The sequence below is a fragment of the Cheilinus undulatus genome, linkage group 15 (genome assembly GCF_018320785.1).
Source record: "Cheilinus undulatus linkage group 15, ASM1832078v1, whole genome shotgun sequence".
Taxonomy (NCBI): Eukaryota; Metazoa; Chordata; class Actinopteri; order Labriformes; family Labridae; genus Cheilinus; species Cheilinus undulatus.
In genome coordinates, this window is record NC_054879.1 from 5785764 (window position 1) to 5809854 (window position 24091).

Here is a 24091-nt window from a genome sequence, read left to right on the forward strand (position 1 = left end):
ATGAGTGAAGTTAAGTGGTGCAGATTCCAGTAGTTTCTTTTATTAATAAACAGAACAGTTTAATTAGTGCTGTGATTATTAATTGCAGGATTGTTATATTTAGTAAACCTTTATTCCTGCGGTCTTAATGCAGGGCTTTCAGACTGCTGCAGTTTGCGGCTCTCTGGCTCCTGGTGGATGAACTCAGTTATTCTGGTCTAAAGCAGTAGTGTGTGTGTTCCTGCATATCTGACATCTTGCTATTTGCACTCTGTCAGTAACAGAAGAGGAGGATCCATGAGTTGTGCAATGTCCTCCTACCCTTTAATCCCAGAACAAAAAGGGAGTACTTCCCCTTTAAGAAAGTGACAGTAATGAGCGGTGGAGGAGCTGGTCAGGAACTGGCCAGGAGCGGACGAACAGGCAGTGAAGGAATCCCAAAACTTTTCCAACACAAAGTACCGCGGTTTGTTTGACTTCGGCTTCGGTATGTGACCACAAGTGAGAATAGCGGCTTCGTTGCCTGCCTTGTGTGTCGGTGATGAATTGAATGCTACTTACCGCCTGGGAGAAGGAAACTTACGTGAGGAGAAAACTTCTGAAATGATGCCCGTGCGACTGCATCCCTCCCTCCAAAGTTCAGCTAAGGTGGCTAACGTTAGCTAGCGGAGGAGACAGCCTGCTAACTGGTGTAAAGTTTTGACAAACTTTGTTTATGTGTTGAAACAATTCATAACAAAGCAGCCGACTAGTTGAGCAGGCCGTGAGGATATATAATATCACGGACAGCCGAGAGCTCTCATCCTTGGCTTGTTATCGTTACCAGGCCAGGTTACATTATCAAGCTAATCATTTTTAGCCAGGAGGAGTTAGCTGACAGACCGCTAGCCTCTGTGGAGTCAGTTTACAAAATCTAATGCGGATAAACTTTCAGTGAAGAATGACACAACACTCAATTCTAGCGAAATAGCTGACCCTGAAGTCCATAATGGAGGGACTGCTTTATCTGTAGCGTTCATGGAGACTGGACGCTGCTGTGCATGGACCAGCTGAGGCGTATCAGTACTTGTGGGATGATACTTGAAGTGGAGATATGACAGATGAATAGCCCTGTGAGGAGACCTTCATACCGCAGCTGGATCTAATTACATTGTCCTTATCTTATCACCTAGGCTGTAAAAGTCAGTAGTAATGGCATGGACAGGTAGTAAACATATGGCAAATTAAGTCAAAAGGCTCTGTGGACATTTCTGACAAGCTGTGTGACCTTTTGTTTTTGATACAAGCTTTTGACCCAAGCCTCACCATCAGCATCTGACTCTCCTGTGATATTCAGCCCACTGTTCATAACCCACATCCAGAGGGCCTGGGTCTTGGATGAAGAGGACAGTACCATGATGAAGGTTACAGTCACTTTTGGGCAGACAGGTGTGGTGGTGCCCTGCAAGGAGGGATGGACTGTGAGGGACCTCATCCAGCAAGCCACACAGAGATACAGAAAACTCCTAGAACAGGTAATTATCATAACTTTGTAATGCACTTTTATTTTTAACCCTCAGGCCCTCCTTTAAAAACATCACACTCTCCCTCTTAAAGCCCTGTTAGGACATTGGATATATTTTAACATATTCAAAATAGATGAAATAACTTAAAAAAAAAAAAAATTGGTCCTCAACTCCAGTTCTCCTCACGTATCGCAGATGTGTATTATTTTTCATTACTTTAACCCTATAAATGCCAGTTTATTTACACAATGCCACATTTTCTGACAAAAAAAATGAATTATTTTCTATTTGAAAAATGCAAAGCAGATTTTTTTGTGCAGGGATAATCAGTCTTGGATATGGCAATCATTAGCAGTAACACTGATGTTGACGTACTATTAAGTTTTGTGTAATAACAAAAAAATAAAAATCTCATTCTCCCTCTTAAAGCCTTTTTAGGACATTGGATATATTCAGAAATATTAAACATGAAAGAAAAAACTTTTTTCAAAATTTTGGTCCTTAACTCTAGTCCTCATCATTTATAGCAAATATGAATCTATTTTCATAATTTTAATTTTTCACCAGACTCTGACATCCATAGAAAACACCTAAAGTAGTTGTAGTTGAAATAATTGATTCCACTGGCCTACAGTCACTGATGTATCCTATCAGTTCAAACAAGATCATTATCTCCCACAATGCCTCTCTGCAAACATTGAAAAAATGACAAAATTTGTTGGCATTTTTTTGGTGTGAAAATATTTTTACCTCTGAATGACTGAATTACAGAGGAATTAACAGGATTTCTCATTCCTGTAATGCAGTGGCAGTAGGATGAAAATAAGTGGTTTTAATGGAAGTCAATGTGGCCTAAAAGGGCTTTAGGAGGGAGAGTGTGAGTTTTTGTCTACACAGTGGAAAAATCTCTCATCGCAGTGTGGATAATGACATTTCAAAAACATCTTTGTCAATTATCATCATCTTAGCATGATAACTGCCAAAGTAAGGGCAAAAAATACAATCAAAAAGCCCTAAAAGGGCTCTGGGAGGGCCTGAGGGTTAAGTGCTCTCTTGATAAAAACAGACAGTATTTTTACTGAGAGTGTGTGCAACATTCCTGATTCTCCTGAATGAACAGCTTCACCAAATTCTGGTAAAAAGTAAACAGCACACAAAACAGTTGCTGAAGCTGCAGTTTGTTTAATTTTGCATTAAAATGTCTGTATTAATATGAGAGAGACCACTCCTAGATATGTTTTTAAGATGAGGTCTTACATTACCACAGGGCAACCATGAATCAGTCGGTTGTCTCTTTACTGTGAGGTTGTGGGTTTGATCCCACTCCATCACATGCTAATGTGTCCCTGGGCAAGACACCTAACCCCACTTTGCTCCCACTGCTGTATCAGTAGAGATATGGATGCATGTGACTGAGGCTAGCTAGAACTGACCTGCAGAGTAAAAATGCTTTGGGTAGTCAGATGATTAGAACAGCAACATTAAGCACATTTACCATTACCATTTACCAGGGCTGGGCAATTCATCGCAAATTAGATCAAATCGCATTATGGCATGCTGCAATTTTTCAAATCGCAAAAGGTGCAATATTTCTTTGACCTGAAATTTGTGTCAAAATACCAGTTTTAAACCTTTTTTTGCAGCAGAGAAGTTATGCATGACATATCATGCATTTCTTTAATCACAGAATAAAAGAAAGGTAGGGGATAATCGGATATCAAATTGCAATTGCATTATTGTGGAAAAGAAATCGCAATTAGATTGTTTTCCAAAATTGTTCAGCCCTGCCATTTACTAGGGATGCTTAATATTGTCTGCCTGATATTGATTTCATCAGATATTAGCTCAAAAGTAAAATTTCTGTATTGGCAGACCAGTTGGCCACCAGTTAAAAAAGTAATCCAGTCCGTGTTGAAATCAGCTGGACAGACATTGATTAGTACACTTAACGAGCTAACTAATGCTATAATATGATGTGTGTGTTTTTTTTTAACCCTTAGAGCTCATGGCTATTTTTTTCACCATCGTGTCTTGTAAGGACTATTTTTCTAAAAATCTTTTTTTTTAAAGTTATAGGACTCTAAAGACAAAAGAAAATAAGAAATCAGAATTTGAAACTCAAAGATTTTTACTGATAACACACAGTAAACAATTGTGACTAAGCCTTTTCTTTGCACAGACTTGTTCTCCTTTCTCTTTGGGACAAAACAGTGAAAAAATAAACATTCTGTGACTAAAGGTTTTCAAAATATCTAAATATATACAAAAAAAGTCCATGCGCTTTTTTGAAGTCAGATTCATTTTTGCCATTCCTTTAAGCAGTAGAGACGGAACATCTTGCTATTGGAGGACAGCCCCTCCCACAATGCATTGCACGTAAACATTGGCCTCAACAAATATGGCGCTACTCACCGACAAAAGCCAACGTATATGATTGAAAATGGATTAAAAATGGAAAAAAAGACACTTACATTATTATTGGATGTAACACTGTTACATCTTTTTACATTATTATTACATTATTATTACATTATTACATTATTTTTACATTATTATTGGATGTAACACTGTTACATCTTTTTACATTATTATTACATTATTATTACATTATTATCGGATGTAACACTGTTACATCCAATAATAAGCTCACTGGGCTTACTAGAAAATGTTCTGTAAGAGCTACGAATGCATGAAGAACATATTTAAAAAAGCACAACACAGATCTTTCACAGGAAAAAACAAGTTGGTGTCTATGACTTAAGGTTCAAAATTTACCAAGCAGTTAACAAAGGAGTGTGCCTACGGCACGGATCCATGCCGCGTGAGCTCTAAGGGTTAATGTTTTAAAATAGTTACCATACTGAACCGTGACTTCAAAACTGAGGTATGCACCGAACCAAAGTTTTTCTGTACCGTTACTCCCCTATTTCATACCATACAGTCAGACCAAGCTCAAGCTATCCTTATCACAGTATAAACAATGTGATTGCATCTTTTCCCATATTTGAGACTATGAAAACTCAGTGCATTAATTTGGAATAACCTCTAGGATTTTTATAAAGTATACTGCAGGAAGACAGGATATTGCAACGGCAGTGTTCCTCCTGTCATATTTAAACCTAATACTGAAATAAAGTGTGTATTCAACTATAAAAATTGAAGTTTCTGAGTTTTGAAAAGTAAAAAAGTGTTGAAATGTCAAAGTAGCTCTCAACTGACACTGTAGTACTTCATTTTCAACTGGCAATCTTTTCTTTCAATAATAGTTTTTGATTGATATGTAATAGTCCAGTGTGCTTAGGACTATGAACAAAAGCATGCAGATGCAATTTTATCTCAGTCTATTTGTCCTCAGAGCCATCAGTTAGCGACATTATTCAGCGCCAAGAGGGAGTTCTGTAATAATGTTTCTAAAAAAAGTGATGAACTCCTGAAAGAGAGAAGAGGCGAGATAACTTTTTATGAAACAGCACTTTCATAACATTTGAGGTTTTCCCTGAAGTCATGAAAGAAAAATCCAAAGCTCTGTCATTTTTATATCATGAAAGAGCCATATGATTTTCATATCCCAAAGTCTTGGGAAATTAGAAAAAGCCATGGAGGTCCAGCTTTCCATAATTGCTGTATAAAAAATTTAAAGCATATCTGATATGAATTACGATGGTCTAGACAGGAGCAGGCAGAAGTCGCTTTGGTTGTGAGTGTAATATGCAAATGACTCCTTCTTATGATTCCTTTATGACTGCTGTTGATTCCCAGTGCTGCTCTAAGGGCAAGAACCCTGTGACCCCCATCAGATGACCAAATCTTCTCAGTGACTCGCTTCATATTGGCTCCATTATTCAGAGAGCACAGCAGTCATATGGACAGAAAGCCTCAGTTGTGATTGTAGTGGAGATGTAGGAGCGGTGTGTGAGTGTATGTTTGTGATGATGTGAGATCATCATGTGAGATTGACTCTGCTACCACTCTCCTCTTTTTCCTGCTCCCACTCCCCTTTTTGCCTCTTAATCTTCTTTCCCCTATCCTGTATCAACCCTCTTGATTTACTGTTTCATGTTTTATTCCTGATGTTATTCAGCAGTTCTTCTCTCCTCACAAGTACAGAGCTCTTCACATGGAGAGCCTTCAGTTCCCTTTCATGTGAGCTCTTCTTCCTCTTTGAACACTTCCTCCTTCACCCTGTGTTCTTCTTTGTGATATAATGCTGAGCCACCTGAAGGGCAGATGAGAGATTGATTTCAAAGCCTTTTTAATTCTCTAAACAAATAGGATGGGCAAGAGCAATGAGTAATGAATTTTCTTAGAGTAGTATCATTTTGATTTTAAATACTTTCTAAAATAATTTTATTTACTTGATTTACGTCTTACCTTTAATTAGGGCTGTCGCGTTATACCGGTATTGACGATAACCGTGGTATTAAAAAATAAAATTTCAATATTGTGTTGAAAATGTGTATATGATAATATCGTGTAAATGATCCAGTGCCACTCCAGCACCATCACAAGCCCTGAACATTTTTAATAAGCCCATCAATGTAACAGATCATCAACTCCTGCTCCCCTCTAACCTCTGCGCCCTTCCTTCTGAAACCGTCCAGCCTCACTTCGCCGCTCTCTCTCTCTCTCTCTCTCTCTCTCTCTCTCTCTCTCTCTCTCTCTCTCTCTCTCACTCTCACTCTCACTCACTCACTCCATGTGCACCCCCGGCATACGCATACTGTGAGCCCAGCAAGATGTTTAGAGAAAACAAGTTTTCTTTTTCCTCGTTCAAACAGCGCTGAATGGACAGGATGTAGCGATAGAGCCCTGTGTCGGACAGCTAACACCCTACTTGCCCATTCCCCCTGATTTCCTGATCATTAACACCTGCTGGCATGTGTGTGTCATCCCTCTCTCCCACCTGCATCCCACATGTGCATCCAATTCCTCCTAAAGTCTGAGCACAGAAAGACAGAAGCTGTGTTCAGTTTAAGAAACTATAAAATTTAAGCACTGCTCTTGACAAATAAGGGTTTTCATGGTTCTAATCAAAGTTTTCTCACTGAATGAAGCACGACAAAAAAAGTCTCACATCCTTGTCAGCTACAACGCTACAAAAACTTCGGCAGCGGGCAGCCTGGACCAATTAACTGGGCAATATTGATAAGAGTAACATCAGGGTGATATTTACAGACTACATCCTTTGTTTTTTAAGCCGTCGGTGGAATTATTTTCCTGATCATTGTTCGCGAGTGCCAAAGAGCGCAGTGCTCTGTCAGCTCTCTCTGAGAGTTTGTTTGTACTCTGTTTGTCCCTCTCTGCTCCCATCCTTGTCCGTAAATTAAACGCTTTATGAAAAGAGGCCAATTTTTATGGATAGAAGGAATTTCCCCTCAAATAACAGAATGTTGGCTCAGAATCTCTGTGCCAGTGTCCCTTCCTGTGCGTCATGAAGCGCATCAGAGCAGTGGAGACGCTGATATTGGCTGCAGCGCTGTGAGGAGCGTTAAAGCTTCTGTGCGCATTTCAAAAAATTAGACTGTTCTTTGTTTACTGACTTAAACAGTTTTAGTGCAAAAATTAAATTCAGACCTGATCCCAATGCAGCCATCAAACTCAGTTCTTTTAGAAGAGCTAACGGGATAATTCTGGTTAAAAACTGCTGCAGGTGCTCTTGAAATATGTCTGTAATTAATTATTTCCTAATGTGTTTATAACCTTGTGTTTCTGACACTGTTTTGGCATTATGATAATGTAAATCTTGTGTGGTGGATAAGTTTATCAGTCAGAGATGGAGCCATGGGATGGCTTGTGTGGGGTCTGTGTCCCTAATGTTTACTCAAAAGCTCAGAGTTTTTAACTCTGGTGAAAGTACGTTATCTCTGATAACTGATGAATGTAAAAGAACTATCTTGGATTTTGATAAACAGATTGACCCTGCTGATCACAACATGGAAATTTCATTCTTGTTGCCAAACTGAAAAAACCCAAATCAGATGTTTTTTTTTACTTTGAAAAGCTTAAAAGCACATGCTACAGAATAAATAAAAACCTTACGATTAATATTTCTGCATTTTTTTAAGAAATATGACCCTTCGCAATGACACAACACTGCAATGACACTGCAGTACCTCCTTAGACAGGTATTTTGAGCAATTCATCAATTCATCTGCCAAAAGAGGGAACACAACATAGATAAAGTTAAAGACAAATTTGATTAATTGTCCCATTGTTATTTATATTTTTATTGATATCGTGATAATATCGTTATCATGACATTTTTTGCCAACGATAATCATGAAGTGAAAATCTGATATTGTGACAGCCCTACCTTTAACAATTTTTTTGTGCATTTTCTTAAACTTTTATTCATAATTTACAACATACTTCACAGCAGACAGTTAACATGCTATTCATTATCCAAAATACAACAAACACATTTGTATAGTGTAAAGCTGGAGGAGCATTTATTTTAGTTTTTTTGACTCCTACATCGACTGCTTGAATTTCAAATTACTAGAAATCTGCCAGGGTTGGATATCATAAAGTTATTTTTACCAAGGTTTTAAGCAACGCAGAGAGAAAACAAAAGTTAATTTAACTTTGCCTTTTTTAACTGAATTTTGTTTACCTCTCTGGAAAGCAAGTTAACAAAAAGTTCACTATGAAAAGGACACTTGCAGCAGCTTACACAGAGTTTTGCATCATGTTATAACATGGAGGAAGAGGGTCTAGCTTCTTTTACTTGTGCTCCTTCATGGGTGAGGTCATAGTTATCCTAGTTACACTCACTGTACATAAACACAGTCTTACATTCAGATAGCTAAAATGATAATTTCAAGAAAGGTATGGTTGGCTGTCTACACAGAGAAGAAACGGTAAGTGTTTACGGACTTGTTACAGACGGGGCATCAAAGTCACTGAAATCCCCTTTCTTCCCCATTCTGATGCTCCATGCCTTAATGCATTGAGTTGCTGCCATGTGATTGGCTGATGAGTTGTTTGTGTTAACAAGTAATTGAACAGGTGTACCCAATGAAGTGGCCAGTTAGCATATATCACATTGCAGGAGACCCAGTATTAATCACAATTCTTCGTGATTAACTAAGATCCACAATTAATGTGTCACATTTTTAAGTCAGGAGTAATCTTAAAACTAATCTGCTTATTTTGATTAAGCTGCTGCATCGACTCCATGCATCCACAGCCGTGTAAATGCTTTAAATGCATGCTGTTTACTGAGGATATGAGAAGATACTTTAATGGGTACACAGAAGAATAACTTCTGCACATGGAAACTCAGTGGAAAGAAAGAGAGAGGGAAAAAACTGGAGAGCATGTTACCTTGTGATGTAGGAGTTGAAACTGAGTCTGTCCCCCAAAACTTTGAGCTTTTGTTGTCATGGGTGGGCTTTCACAATAAACCTCATTTCTGTTCAGAGGATTGTGGCTCATAGTTACCTGCAGTCTGCATCACTCTTCATCCAGAGTTCCCTGCCTTACTGAATACCGGTGTTTTACAGGAGCTAAGCTAAATGGAAATTTGTCGTCTAGTTAAGTTCATGGCATATTGACATGTCGTGTTGACTTTATGACAACAATGTGTCAGCTGTTCAAGTGGAAACTGAGCTGAAATAACTAGTTCTAGTCTAGTTTGTTGTCATCTTCTCTGATAAAACCACAGACCCAAGTAGCTGATCAGGAGATGATGATAAGCTGAGGCAGAAGAGCACGTAGCCTGAGCTTTCATTGCAAAATAGTGCCAAACACGGAGGCTTTCTGTGTGAAAAATAAAATGCTTCAAACATTTTAGAAAGAGCATACATTTGTTTTCAGTCCCTTTTTTCAACCAAAAACTTGCTAAATTACACAGAGAAAATGTACCCGTCTGCTCAGCTGTGTAATCTAGATTCCTTGCTGGATTGGCCAGTGAGTCTTCTTAAAGGAGCAATGCCCACTGAAATCACTGGAGGCTAATGCCACTACTATTTCATTTCCCATCTTCAAAGAAAAAACAGTATTATTCCTTTAGGCCCAAACAAGTTCCCTTTTCTGTGGTTAAGTTCATGTTAAACCTTCAACCTATCCAAAACCGGTCTGTATCCAGACAAATAGAAAATCCATTTTGACACAAAAACAATGTTAAATGCAAAATAATGGAATTTTAGAATGCAACAAAAATCATGCAGTTAATCCTGATTAACTGTAGAAATTTTGGGATTAATTGTGATTAAAAGCCCTGGAGTATAGGAGATAAGACTATATCCACCTTGAGCCTTATCAGACTACATTTATCACCGTCAAGCCCAATTCTTTTTCTACATAACATGAACCTAAAGAGTTAAACTGACAAAGAAGTAGAAATGATACAGAATAAAGCTTCATTTGACTGTAAGATAAGGCCCTGGTAGGGTGTTTTGACCTGCTCTCCCACTGTGTTCTGTCTTTTCCTCCTCTGTTTTCTTTCTCTCCCTCCCACACCTTAGTCAGCACTTTGCAACCTCCCCTTGTTAATTCTGTTTTTACTTCTCCTTCCAGCGTCATTCTCTCTTCTTTTTGATCGTGTTTGTCTTTCTCCACTCTTTGTTTGCTGTCTGACATTTTAAATATGCCTCTTTTTGTGTATTTTCACCTTTATCTTACTCCCCTTTTCCCAACTTTGACAGCTTTCTCCTGAACTTCTTTCTCCTCCCCCTCTCGTACCTCCTCTTTGGGATGGTAGATATGCATGGTGCAATTGCTTCACCTCCTCCTGTCTTCCCCCTTTGTGTTGTTTCTCTGTGTATTTAACTCTTTCCATCAGTCCATCATTTCTCTGCAACACTAATCTGGTGTAACTGTGTAATTATGTTTGTTAATGTGTTCCAGGATTAGAAAGCTAGGATATGTGTGTGTTGCAGAGCAGTCCAGTCCCTAATCCTCCCTCCCAGTGCTTGGCAAATCATGTCTTTAAATTGTCACAGAGACAGCTCGCTCTCTGTCTGCCTCCCCATGTCTTCCCCTCCTCCTGTCACCTTCTTCCTCTCTGCAAGTGTGCTTCTCATATTAAAAACATATTTTTTAATCCTGTGTGTTTCTGCCTGGATCCGCTGTTAGCCTGTCAACACGGGCAGTCAGCTGCTTTGTTAGGAGTTCCTATTGCTGTGCTTAAGGGGGACCCACATTTGAATGTGTGTTTAAGTAGAGCTTAAGTCAGGTGAGATCTAGGATTTAGTTTATGCTTTAGTTTTTTCTGTTCCAGCTGCTCTGAATGTTTCTCTTCAATTGCATTTGTCTGCCCCTTGGTTGTAACCCTGTTTACAATTAAGAGTGGATTGAAGAAAAAGAGACAGGGATAGCAACGTTAAAGTTAAGAGAGAGTTCTCATGGGTTTGTGTTTAGGATCCCGGCTTAAGTTATACTGCAGTTTCTTTCAAGACTGTTGGAAGACAAGCCATGGAGTCACCTTTTTGGGGGCTCCTATGCTTTTATTGAGATAGAACAGTATATAGTCAGGAACTCGAGGGTAGGATAGAGTAGAGAAAGTCTTATGGGAAAAGCCAAAGGGCCAGAACCATACCTGGACCCCCACTTTAAAGACAATGGCCTCTTTATATGGGACACATGGACACAACCAGTAGGCTAACAGCCCATCTATTTACCTTTCTTATGGCCCTTCCAGCAGTATACTGCTGATGCAAGGGACAGACTGGGACAGAAATTTGGCCCAGGACTTTGGGATGGAGAGGCCCTAATGCCAGGGCACGTGGAAAATAATATTTCATGAAATCTACTATGTGTAGCGCATGTAACCTTACAATTTCCAAACCAATTCACACATAATCAGTTCACTAATGCAGCCATTAAGTTTAGAAACTCAAGAAGCATGGCACTCAGACTGGATGGACTCACCTCATCATCAATCAAAGCAAACTCTAGGCAACAGAACAAAAACAATCTCACAGGTGGAAAGGCTGATCTATATATTTGACCTAATATCTAATTCCAGCACAAGAGAGAGTGCAGCGTAAGGGAAAGGAGAAGAACAGCTGTGTGGTTTCCCTTGGTTTGCACACAGTTGGTCCACCTGTCCTGCACTCCTGCCCTCATCAGAATCAGCCTGTCCCATGGTCACGGCAAGCCTGACCTCACTGAAGCAGAAAATATCAGTCATGTTTACGCATGTTGAAGTTTCATAACTTCACCTGAAAACACTTGTCACAGTCCAAGTAAGGAGAAGCTGCTCGTATCCGCCCTCTACTTTGAAAGGATTTGGCCCAGTCTCACAGGAAGTGTTCTGTGGAGCTACTGTCTGCACTGGACCAGACTTGCTCATGCAACAGCCATACAAGTATTTACAGTCTGGAAGGGGTCGGTCATTCAGGAGTGGTCCTGAACCTCCTGATGGCCACCCTGCCCCTTGCCGATGTTCAATCATACAGTTTTAGAGACTATTTGATTTGTTTATTTAAAAAATAGTTTCAGTCATTTTTAGAAATTAATATATAGAGACTTTTAACCACTCCTTGTTGGTACATAAGTACATTCTCCTCACTCAAAAACTGAAGGAAACTAAGGGTTATATGATTGATTAATATTTGGCATAACAAGAAGCAATATCAGGTTGGTAACTGCTAAAACAAACAATTATTATCCCTGATGTCTGAAATTGTAGACAAAATCAGAAACCATGCTGTAGGGAAATAGTAATTTAAGCTGTATGGGGAAATAAAGTATGACTACAAGAATCTTTTGTGGTGGTGAGGAATTGAATAAACTGAAGAGGAAGCACAGCCGTAGGGAGGGGAAAGAGGAAGGCTGAGGTTGTTTTCGTGTGGTGTTGTCAGGAAGTGATCAGCTTGTTGACAGACTTCTTAATTAGCTCTAGCCAAACAGAGAAGTGTGTGGTTGTGTGTTTAAGGATGTCTGTCTCTGTGGTTGCAGGGTTAGTCTGCTTTATCCTCTGTACTTTCAGACATAACACACTTTTGTTAACTTTAAATGTAAATGCTTGTATGCAGTATTTAAGGAAATAAATGCTGTATTAAATGTGGTTCCTCAAAGTTCTTCACAGTCCAAAAATTGAGTAAACTTGGGAAAAATGGTATGAAGTAGATTTTGTGCAGCAATATTATTAAAATGAAAACATTACTCATTGATCATACAATGTCTACACCACATACATTATTGAACTCTGAAGACTTTAGCATTCAGAACACTCTGACAAACAAGGAAAACATAATTGAAAGCATCATTGAGCATCATTGAAATTGAAACCTGATTAATTGGCCGCTGCTTTTCCTTCCTGAGTGGGTGTGCCGCAGTTTCATTAGTCAGGGCAGGAATTCTGATGAGGTGGGGCCAAAGAGGCTGATAAAATGGCAAAAGATCCTGGCCTCATGCCAGAGCACAGGCAATTATTACGGAGAGGGGGAGGGAGACAGGAGACACAAGCCACCTACTCTATGGAAAAATCACATGAATGTGTTCATCCAGTGCTGACAATGATTGTGTAGAGTTTAATGACCAGACCATTAATAATTCTGACTTGTATTTTGAATGAAGTCAACACAAAATCTGACTGGAACTATGAAGATCCAGCTAACTTTATCCTGTGCAACGTTTGCATGGCATTCATAGGAATACTGATATTATTTGGCATACAGTACTTACTACTTGATGACCATTATCTGCTGCAGGCAACAAGAAATATTATCTGGTTGTGACTTTCATAAATGGTTTAAGCTTCTGGTCAGTAACGGCTATCAAGATATATCTGCCAGCAAATTCCTTGCATTGCCATTCAAGGAAGGCAGACTGTCTCTTTGTGGTCACAGGATGGGCCAAGGGACAGTTTGACTCTAATGTGACTGTTATCCCACACAGATTAGTGCTTCTTCAATACTCCATATCGATGAGGACAAAATCATTAGCCCCCTATGAACATTTTATTTTGTTAAGTGTTTCCCAAGTGCTGTTAAACAGAGCAAGGGATTTTTACACAGCTTTTCCCAACATTCTAGTTTTATTTTAGATGCTGACATGATTTTACTTTGCACACAAGAAACAAAAACTAGTGGGGTCAAATTTATTTGCCCTCTTTAGAAGTGCTTCTGTTGTTGACTGGTGTGCTTTAACTTTGTAAAGCTCAAAGCTAGGGACGCGTGATATTTACAGATTCATTTTAGCTGATACTGATATTAGAATATGTATTTCAGCCCTAAAACTTCAGTCCTTTAAACACATTTCAATATTCAAAGATGAACAAAGAAACAAACTTGAGTACTTAAAACACATTTGAACTTTAAAGATTAAGAATAAAGAAAGAAAAGACCTTAACTGGTGTGGGTCTGTTGGTCCATCCTAAAACTTTACAAAATCATTAGTACAAATGGCAAAAATTTACAGTCAATATAGGCTGATATTCACAGCCAAAATAGTTTTAAATATAGGTTTTAATATCTGCTGATACTGATAATTGCTTTATTAAGCCAACATCTGCTGGTACTGATATCTGGCCGGGCCATCTTCCAGTTCACATAGTGTTTATAAACTTCAGTAAGAGTTTGAGCTGGCACTAGAGAAAGCTTCATTGCAAAACACCAATCATTTTTGACAAAAAGAATTTTTGGTGCTCACAAAGCAGGAGAAGGATAAATTTTCCACAGCGTTCCCAAGTTTCAAGAACTGGAGTGAGAAGTGTCATCAAGAAATTCAAAGAGAGTCACAACAGAGGTAAGAAGAGAAAGATTTCACAGACTCTGGAAAGAAAACTAGTGAGAGATGTGTCTGAAGACCCAAGAACAACTGCCAAGACTCTAGTGAAGGACTTAGCCAAGCCAGGAATTGTAGTCTCAAAGAAGACCATCACTAAAACCTTGCACAGGAATGGACCAAGATAAAATCCACTTCTGCAGAAGCGACATTTCCAAGCTAGAATATAGTACCCTAAGGACAACCTGGAGAAAGACTCTGATTCTGGAAGCATATCCTTTGGTCAGATGAGACCAAACTAGAGCTCTTTATCTACAGAGACGTTGCTCAAGTTTGGAGAAAGAAGGGAGAGGTTCATTACCCAAAGAACACCGCCCCCACAGTGAAACACCACAGTGGGAGTATTATGCTGTGGGGAAGCTTTGTTCCTCTGGAGTTGGAAATCTCATAAAGGTGGACGGAGTCATGGAGAAAGAGAGATATGCAAAGATTTTGAAAGAAAACCTCAAAGCAGTCAGCAGCCAGACTTGGTCTTGGTCATGGCTTTATCTTCCAACATGACTATGACTCAAAACATACGTCACTACTGGGGAAGAACTACCTCCAAAAGACCAAAGTGAATTTTTCTGGCTAACCTGCACAAAGCCATGACTTGAATCCCATTGAAAATCTGTGGGGTGAACCGAAGACCAAGGTTAATGCTAGACCAATAAATCTGGAGGATCTTGAGAGATTAGCCAACGAAGAATGGGCCGGGAATACTCAGGAGACGTGTCTGAGACTTGGTGAAAACCACAACAAATGACTGCAGGCTTTTATCCTGCAAAAAGACACAGCTGGCATCAGGGGGGCTAATAATTTTGACCCTTGAAGTTTTTGTGAAATAAGTTTATGTGTATAAACTTCCAAAATAAAACTAGGATGTTTGGGAAAGTTGTGTTAAAAATTCTTTGCTCTATTTAACAGCACTTGGGAAATACTTTACAACACAGGTGTCAAACTCAAGGCCCGGGTGCCAAATCTGGCTCGTCATACAGTTGTGTCTGGCCCGCAAGGTCAAACTGGCCCACCAGTATGAGGTCTCCAGATTTCCTTCAGTATAAATACGCAAACTTAACCTTGATGATTTAAAATATCCTTGTTAAAGGATAAAAATCTGAAAAAGTAAAGAGTAAAAGAAGTTAGAAGTCAGGAAGTTGGGAAAATAAATTAAATTGTCATTTCATATTCTCAATTTTGCATCTCACAATTCCGACTTAAACTTATGATTATGACTTTTTTTCAAACTGTGACCTTCAAGATCCACAATTCAAAATTCTAAGGCATATTTGATCTTTTAAACTTGTGATTGTGACTATCTCATTTATTTGCCTTTTAAAAACATTATTTTGCCTTTAAATTTCATGTTTTGACCTTTTGAAACTAATAAGTTTGACTTAACTCAGACTTTGAGCCTTTAAACTTATCATTTTAATTTTTTTTCATCTCAGAATGATTTATTTTCAGTGTTATTTACAGTGCTTAACAAATTCATTAGACCACCTGCCATATTTGTCTCAAAGACCATCCAGCATCGTGAAGTGCTTTAATGCGGACTCTTTCATTTTCAGTGAGCTCTCCACCTTTTACCATTTTGAACAGGAATGAGGGATTTCAAACTGAATTCACCCAAATTTGAGCCGGCTCACTGGACTTCTCTGAGAGGTCAGAAATGAATCAAGCATAACATTCAACCACTAAAACTCATTTTTCTGTTCAGGAATGCAAGTAAATAACTATAATTTGACATATTAATCAAGAAATATTAATGTGCTTTACTATTTTTTCAGTTTTTTTGTAAATCAGTAAATTTGAAAACTCATGGATAACAGAAATAATTTAACCGAAAAATATAATTTGGGTTAAAGAGCTTTTACATATTGGTGTATTAACCATTGCAGAAACATAAAAAATGATTTTGATAATTACCAATGCTGTTAATTTAGGGCATCTGTGGCATAAACCTTACCTTGGTTAGGGTTAGGTTGGTCTAATAAATTTGTTAAGCACTGTATATTTTTTCATATTTTACTAATGGTGAAAATGAGGTTGACAGACCTTTTGAACCCTGAGCCTATTTTTCTGTTTTTAGGGTTCTGCATGAAAATTGCATAACTATAATAAAATGGGTATATCTCTGCAACCACAAGGTCTATTTGAATCATTTTGGTGTCACAGTAAAGGGAACACGTGAGATTTGTTGAGATGTGTTAATATGAGTATATGCGATACTGGGGAAAAGAAAATGAAGATGGCACAGCAAAAATTTTAAAAATGTAGGTTTGCCCAGAAAAAAAAAGCATTTTCAGGATGAATATCCCTTTGAGAATGATGCAGCTCTAAACCTTTATCAGACCATAATACAACATATGAGTACAGAGTTGGATATATCGTAATTCATTTAGTTGTTATATGAATTCTGTTTCAGTTGTGTAGAAAAGGTTTATATAGTCTTGTAGCCCAGGTTCTGCTGTTAAATTTGAAGTGCAACATCACTATATTCTTTCGTGATGAGTGCATTATTACCCACGCCGTTGAAATTGGCAGGGGGTTATGTAAAGGGTTCCGTATCTTTGTTTCTTTGTTTGTATGTGTACAAGATAACTCGAGAACGGATAGTTGGATCTTCACCAAACTTTCAGGGAATATTGGGATAGTGACAGGGAAGAATCGATTAGATTTTGGTGATGATCCGCGCACCTGTTTGGTTTTTCTCGGACTTCGAATTTTAAACACCATTGTAATCAATGGGAGCGTGAGTTCCTCGGTGGCACTGCTTAGGCGTGGGTCTACCGCCTCAGACGGCCATTCTAGTTTCACACTGTGTTTGCCAATGCCTCTCAAAGTCCCCCAATTTGGATACCTCTGGGTTCACAAGGTTAAATGTTGACCTTGTTGATCCTCTTAGCTAAGGCATAAATTCAGAATCTGCGATTGACACAATCCTGACCTAAATCGTCCAGCCCTCAGGACTTCTCATCGGAGCAAATCTGGCCCCGGACTCAATATGAGTTTGACACCCCTGCTTTAGAAAAATACAATTTTCATAAGGGTGATAATTTCATCCTCTTTTGTATCTGAACAAAATTATTTTATGTAGCAATATGAGCTGATGACTTATGATTTGCAAGATGAAAGTGTGATGATTAGAGATTATGGCCTTGAACTAGGACTGCATGATTCTGGAAAACAACTTTACAATACTTTCTAACCTTCAAAATCTCCCCTTTGTTTTGGTAAAGCCATCTTCTGACAATAAAACTTTGCAAGTGTACTTGTAGCTCGCATCAACTAGTTCTAATGATGTTCAGTTCTGTTAATTACTGTGTCTGCATTCACTGTTTCCTGCTGTCTTGCGTTTCACACATCACTAACTTTACGTGTGCCATAAGTGTAGCAGCTGGAAGCAAACACTCCACAGCACATCCGCTCCATTAATAGCCTGCATGAAGCCACGGCTTCACTAACGCTAGTGTGGTGTGCCGCTAATATCAGGACAGCAGTCTTGTGACATGCAGACTCTGCAGACACAGTGGTCAGTTCAGTCTGCCCCAATGAAGAGGTGAACTAATGTGATGTTCAGCAGACGTTTCTTGTAGACTGTTCATTGAAAATGAGAACTAAAATAAGTTGTAGCTTGAAGTGTTACAGTGTTGTGACCCTGGGATGTGGATATTTCACATGGGCACACGGTCAAAACAGCATATACATATATGAGCAATATTTATGGACTTTTTTCAATGACCTGTAGTCAGGCCTGTCCACAGATTAGGCTGAGCCCCTGACAAACCTGGAGAATGGGCCTTCCTCAGTTGTGATTTATTGATCATATCAATGCATCTGTGTAGCATTTGTGCTAGCATCCTGGCTAACAGTTACTTTGTTGTGGAGCCAAAGAGAGTGTCACGCTGTTACTGAGTCTGATAGTAAAATTACTTATTTGTGCAACTTTTCACCACTTTACACTGACATTTTTGCCCCCTTTTAACCAATGTATCCCTCTTTAAACCGGTGTTAATTTTGGCATCTATTTTTGATTTAAGTCTTAGTTTTTGTCTTTAAAGGAAATGCATTTTAGTTTAATCACATTTTAGTCATTTCTATCCTTTTTAGTTTGAGTCTAGTTTTAGTATATAAAAGTCCTCACATTTTAGTCTTTACTTTTAGTGCAAGCATTTATTTTCTTGTCTAAATCTGGTACCAAGTCATGGTAGTGTGTTCTATACACCCTGCTAAACCTGCTTTCGACAGCTGAGAGGCAGAATAGATACAGATGCATTGTTTTTTGACAGATTTACCCACAGTGGAGAAATATCAAGGATTTTTAATGTCTGACTAAAACTACATTACATTTGAGTCTAGTTTTAGTCATCTTGATGAAAACTAAACTTAGTTTTTGTCAGTTTTAGTCATCACAGATCTATTTTTGTTAGTCTTAGTCTAGTTTTTGTCATGGACAAAAAGGCTGTCGACGAACATTGTTAGTCATAGTTTCAGTCGACGAAATTAACACTGCTTTGGCACTTTTAGCCTTTTTTGCCCTTTTCCACCTACTGTTTCTTGTGTTGACCTATTTTTGCCACTAATAAACCCTTTTCACAATTTTTCATATCTATTTTTGTCCATTATAACAACATCTCACTTTTTGTTATGCCCATTTTAGCCACTTGAAGCCCACTTTTGCATTTTGTAACCCCTTTTACCTTTTCTTTTGCTGTTTTTTTTGCCACTTTCTGCCCTGTTAAACAATTTATGCCTTTTTTAACCCATTTTTGCACTATTAAAATGCCATTTCACTACCTTTCTCACCCCTTTTCTGCCGCTTTTAAACTTTTTGAATTCTGCTTGAGTAAAAGAGATTTACATTTTCAAGAAGTTTTTGTACTTAGGCATAAAAAGGTTAAAGAATATAATTTGCTTTGAAAAGAGGAATTGTTTTTCAGGTTAAAGAATATGGTTTTCACAACTTAAGTTTACAATGGACCATGATTTCTCTGACCTCCATGTGTCCCAGAAAGCTCTCCCCTTTTTCCCCCCTTATGGGTGGCCTTGCTTGTAGTTGCTGAATGAGTAGTCCTGTTTGTATTCTGTTAATTCAGCCATCTTATTTACTGTGTTTTTTACCAGTTGAATTATATTAGACTTGGAGTTAGATATTGTGTTGAGGATTGTGACTTACAATGTTGGACGAAGTTTTCATGTCTTGATATCAGAGAATAAGTCAATATTGTTGTAGGCCTTGCACCATAGCTGTCACAAAGCCTCACATACCAAACTCTTGTGTCAACAGCTAGAGTAAAAGGCTCACTGTTCACAGATAAAAAATGAGGAGAGGTGGGGGTTAAACACACACCTGACAACACTGAACATCGTGTTTGAACTCTGGTGGGATTTTTCTAAAACCAGATAATTTCCAGTACATGTGCTGAGAGTCTATTACCTAAAATTGCTCAATTATCTGTGATACATTTTGCAAAGCTCACTTATTAGGTGCTAATCCTCCTGTTTAAAGATTAGATCAGTGTGTTTACCACTCTTATCTTTTGTCCTACAATATCGAAGTGTCCCTCGAGGACTCGAGCCTGACTTGGGGCACAGGGTTTCTAAAGTTCACAAAAAAAACATGCAACTATTATCCATGCACTCCCCCTGAAAATCAGATTAGATCAGTGTGTTCACAGCTGTTATCTCTCTACCTCTTCATCTCTTGTCTTCTTCAGTGCTTGCTTTCTGTACCAAGAGATCAAAGAGGGTTGTTGACCTAAAAACAAGCAGGTCTTGTTTTTCCCTCTGTTCTTCTGTAAATAAGGAGAGAACATGTGTTCTCTAGTTAGCTGGGATTCAGACAGCCAAAAACCGCCAGGACTGCTCTCTTATAGCATACTGGTATTGCTAGTAAAGCTGCATGGCTTGAGAAAATTAAGGCCGATACCAATGTAAAAAATAAGAGTTAAGTGGATGTATTTTTTTGAATACTTCTTTTAGTGTAACACTTCTAGTATTTCAACATTTTCTCTCACATTTGATCATGACATCAGACCAGATTTTGTCTCACTGATCAATTCTTCTGCCCTGTAAAAAATCTTTTGGGCTGTGACTAACAACTATTTCTTCAAAAAGTTGTCATTTATATTTATTTTTTTCTCTTTGAAACAAGTATAAAAAATGACAAGTATGCAAAGAAGTGTTAGCGTGGAATAGGGCTAGGTAATTAACCTAATTGCAAAGTAGATTAACTTCTAATACAGCCTGCTGCAGTTTTCAAATCGCAGACAGTGCAATATTTCCTTAACCTGAAATGTGTCAAAATACCAGTTTGATGTAGATTTTTGCAGCAGAGGTTTTTTTGCTCTAAATTAAAGTTACAAAACGAGAGCTACAAAAAATGATCACCCCCTTCAGTATAGCGATTGATATCAAATTCGCTATATCAGCCAATATTACAATTAGATATATTTTTCAAATCTTTAAATCTTTTCAGATCTTTGTTTCCCTAGTTTAATTGATCTAATATTGTGCTGGTTATGATATAAAATGATTTATTGCTCATGTTTGTTGAACAATACATAAGATGAGGAACCTAAAAATAATTGTATATTAAATCGCAAACGCAATATTAGGAAAACAGTCGCAGTTACACTGTTTTCACAAATTTTTCAGCCCTAGCGTGAGAAGCTCAGCAGACATCTGAGGTGTGCAAAGATTAGGGCTCATTGTATGAAAAACAAATCCTCCATGGTGCTTTTCTTGTTTTGAAAAACAGATGAAGCGTATGGCCGACGTTGTTGTATACGACAAGAAGAGACATGTTATCAAAGTTAGATAACTTTTGAGCCATCCTAGCCACTTGTATTTTCCTCTGAAAGTCTGTTCTAATGATGCTATCCACACCTTTGTAGCCTTTACAGAAAATTTTCTAGATAAGATAAACTTTATTGTCTGTTTTGAGATGTGACAGAAATTCTTCTTTGACAAGGCTCAAACAACACAAAGGAACACACATTTAAAATCACATTTAAAACCTGAAACACAGTCATAATATCTGTCTGTATCCAAGAGTGCAGGTGTGACAGGCTTTGATAACCAATGGTAGGCTGTTCCATCACTGTTGTGCTTTGTCAAACAGTGCATGTGCACAGACTTAGAAACTGAAGGAGAGAGCCTGAATGACTCGTAATAGACAGAACTAGCAGTGAACTGCTTTGAATAATGACTCAAATTCCCAAAAGTGTTAAGACTGTTTTGTAAGTATGTGAACATTTTGAAGACTTTGTGTTTCAGAATGATTCCAGTATCACTGAAAACAACAAGGAAAGAAAAAGGATTTACAAGAGCCTGAATTAAACATCATGCAGAGCGCTATGGATACCTAACAACATCAGGCAAACTGCCGTCAGGACCCTCATCCCAAGGGTCCCCTAAAGCTCTGTGTTTACGGTGTGTCAGTAACCCTACTGTACATTGATGAATTGCTGGTGTGTGTGGAACCAAGCACCTCTAGAGTACAATATTAATGGAAATAAAAACAACAGTGTATAGGCTGCTGTAGCATGTGCTCTGAGACGTCCATGCAGGTCTTTCATGTAGATGTGATGACCAGGGTGGGCTGGAATTTGATATTTAACTGTATGCCGCCCAGAAAAACATCACTCTTTATGGTTCTCTGCACTCTTATTTATTGAAAATATTACACAGGCTGGAGTTTATTGTGTGTTAGAGTGTAGTTAGGAAGTTTCTTTAGTTGTGCTTTGCTGTTTATGTGGGGATAATGGATAAAAATGGACATTACATCCGTGTAATCCATCCATATATAGAACGAAAAATATTGTTATCCATTCTGAAGTTCATATAAGTACTAGTTTCTGTCTAAACACACAGCTGCAGAGGTTATAATTTACATGGCACTGTAATTTCCTTTGTAATGGTAAAAACATTCACATATTTCATACCAAGAGTTTACATGCCCCAAAAACCCTGAACGAAGGTGCTCAGTTTAGATAAACACACTGCAGAAGAGAAAATAAAACAATATACATGCATTGTTTAAAAATCTGTCTTACTCCTACATCTGGCCTGGGTGTTGGCCAACTCAGTGTTATAATAGATGAAGTCATACAATGAATTCCATCAGGGAGGGAGGAAAAAGGAGAGACAATTTAACAGTAAGCAGCAGCAGTCTCTGAGTCCTGTGGTTGAAAGGAAAAAACAAGAAGTAATAATTGACCTCAGCTATATTTAACTCTGAATGAATGCCTCACTTAAACCTATCAGCTGGTGCCAGGTGACAGTGAAGAATGACGAGACCTACACTGTTGAGCAATTTTTGTTAAGCTTTCTCAGCACAGAAACAGGCGGACAATAAGTCAGTTGACTTTTCAGTAAAGTGCAGCATAAATGAAGCGTGTTAAATAGCTGTCTTTATTATCCAGAGTAGGTTTGCCATTGAGGTTGCTGCTCACTATGAACTGTGCTACACTTGGGGTGTGATTTAAATCAAGACAGACATGATGCATCGATAACGAACAGCACGGCTTCACTTAAACATTATTAATGCTGGATCAGGCAGTTTTGGAAAAGCCCTCATTAAGCACAGAGTTGATGGTTTCTAATTAAAAAGACAAAGCTTAACCCACCCCATCTCAAAAATAAACAAACAAATAAATAAAAAAAAACAACAAAAAACAAACTAAAACCTAAAATTTCTGTTTCCCTGAATTTTAATGGATGGAACTTAAGACCTTTGCATCAGTTTTGGTATTTACTGATTGGCTGGTTGACGTAGACTGTCTGAATAAGAGCAGATGCAAGTTTGCTTTATCCATTGTTAAATAACCTCTGACTTCCCCTTTAGTGGCATGTTTTCTAAAGTTGCATGTGTGTTTTCTTCGCCTGCTGCTCTCAGATGGGCCAGATATGGAGAAGACTTGCTATAATGATGCAGCATCCCTCTGTGTCTGAAACCGCCGTGGTGACACCAGCAAAGTGCATTTAGAACTTTATATCAGCGGCGTAAATTGAACACACACATGTTGACAAATTGACATTAACATGGTTGTGCCATGTGCTGATTGACAAATTGATAAATTGACACGCAGTGAATAGGGGTCAAACCTCCGTCACTCTCCTGCAGAGTATGTATGTACACCAAGGCTAAATGATACCAGGGAAAAATGTGGCAATATAGCTCTATGGAAATGCTGCCATATAAATGCTTTTTTTTATGTTCATCATCTAAAATTTAAAATTATATTTATTATATCTTCAAATCCAAGCCCTTCTCTAACTTTGATCACACTGGCTGTTTGTCAAAGCCAAGGAAGGATCCTCGAACAGCCGTTTTTGAAGGATACTATGTCAGTGACTGCTTTAGAAGGACTGTTCCAATGCCAAGATCCTCAAAATGTTTCCAAGGACTGAGTCCTGTAAGCAGAGAATTTCCAAGGATGCACATATATAGCCTCCTCTTGCAGGATTTACCCACAATCCAGTATGCACTGTTTTCCTTCTCTTAGAAAAATAAAAGTGTATTGAGTGCTCAATACACTTTTAAATGTCCTGTTTCCACTGTAAATATGTTATCATCATTATTTTATGTCATGAAAGTAAGGCTGGACGGGTAAAAGTAGCGCCATATAACATTATTATATTGCATAAATACATCATATGATTATATTGTTGAATAATCAATATGATCATGTGATCATATTATTACATGTATTATGATTATAGGCTGATGTAATAGCCTGTTAGACGGCGCTGGATAAAAGTTGTTGAAGTGGTTAGTACCCCTCCCATTTTGATTTCTGCTGCCGCCGCATATTTGGGCGTGACCCTTCTAATCACGTTATCACGCACACTTATTATCAAAATACGTGCTCAAGAGTTGCCAGGAA

The 24091-nt window shown here is 38.3% G+C and overlaps 1 protein-coding gene across 3 annotated transcripts in view; it reads left to right on the forward strand.

The window, feature by feature from the left end:
- Positions 1–370: 370 nt before the first annotated feature.
- pard3bb (par-3 family cell polarity regulator beta b) overlaps positions 371–24091 on the forward strand; it is a 368918-nt gene continuing 345197 nt past the window's right edge. For 2 of the 3 annotated variants that reach the window (XM_041806626.1, XM_041806627.1), the window contains exon 1: positions 371–1493. In XM_041806626.1, the coding sequence (XP_041662560.1) occupies positions 1374–1493 (120 nt within the window). In that variant the 5' untranslated portion in view covers positions 371–1373. The remainder of the gene's footprint in view (positions 1494–24091) is intronic. The other variant, XM_041806625.1, reaches the window with a different exon arrangement.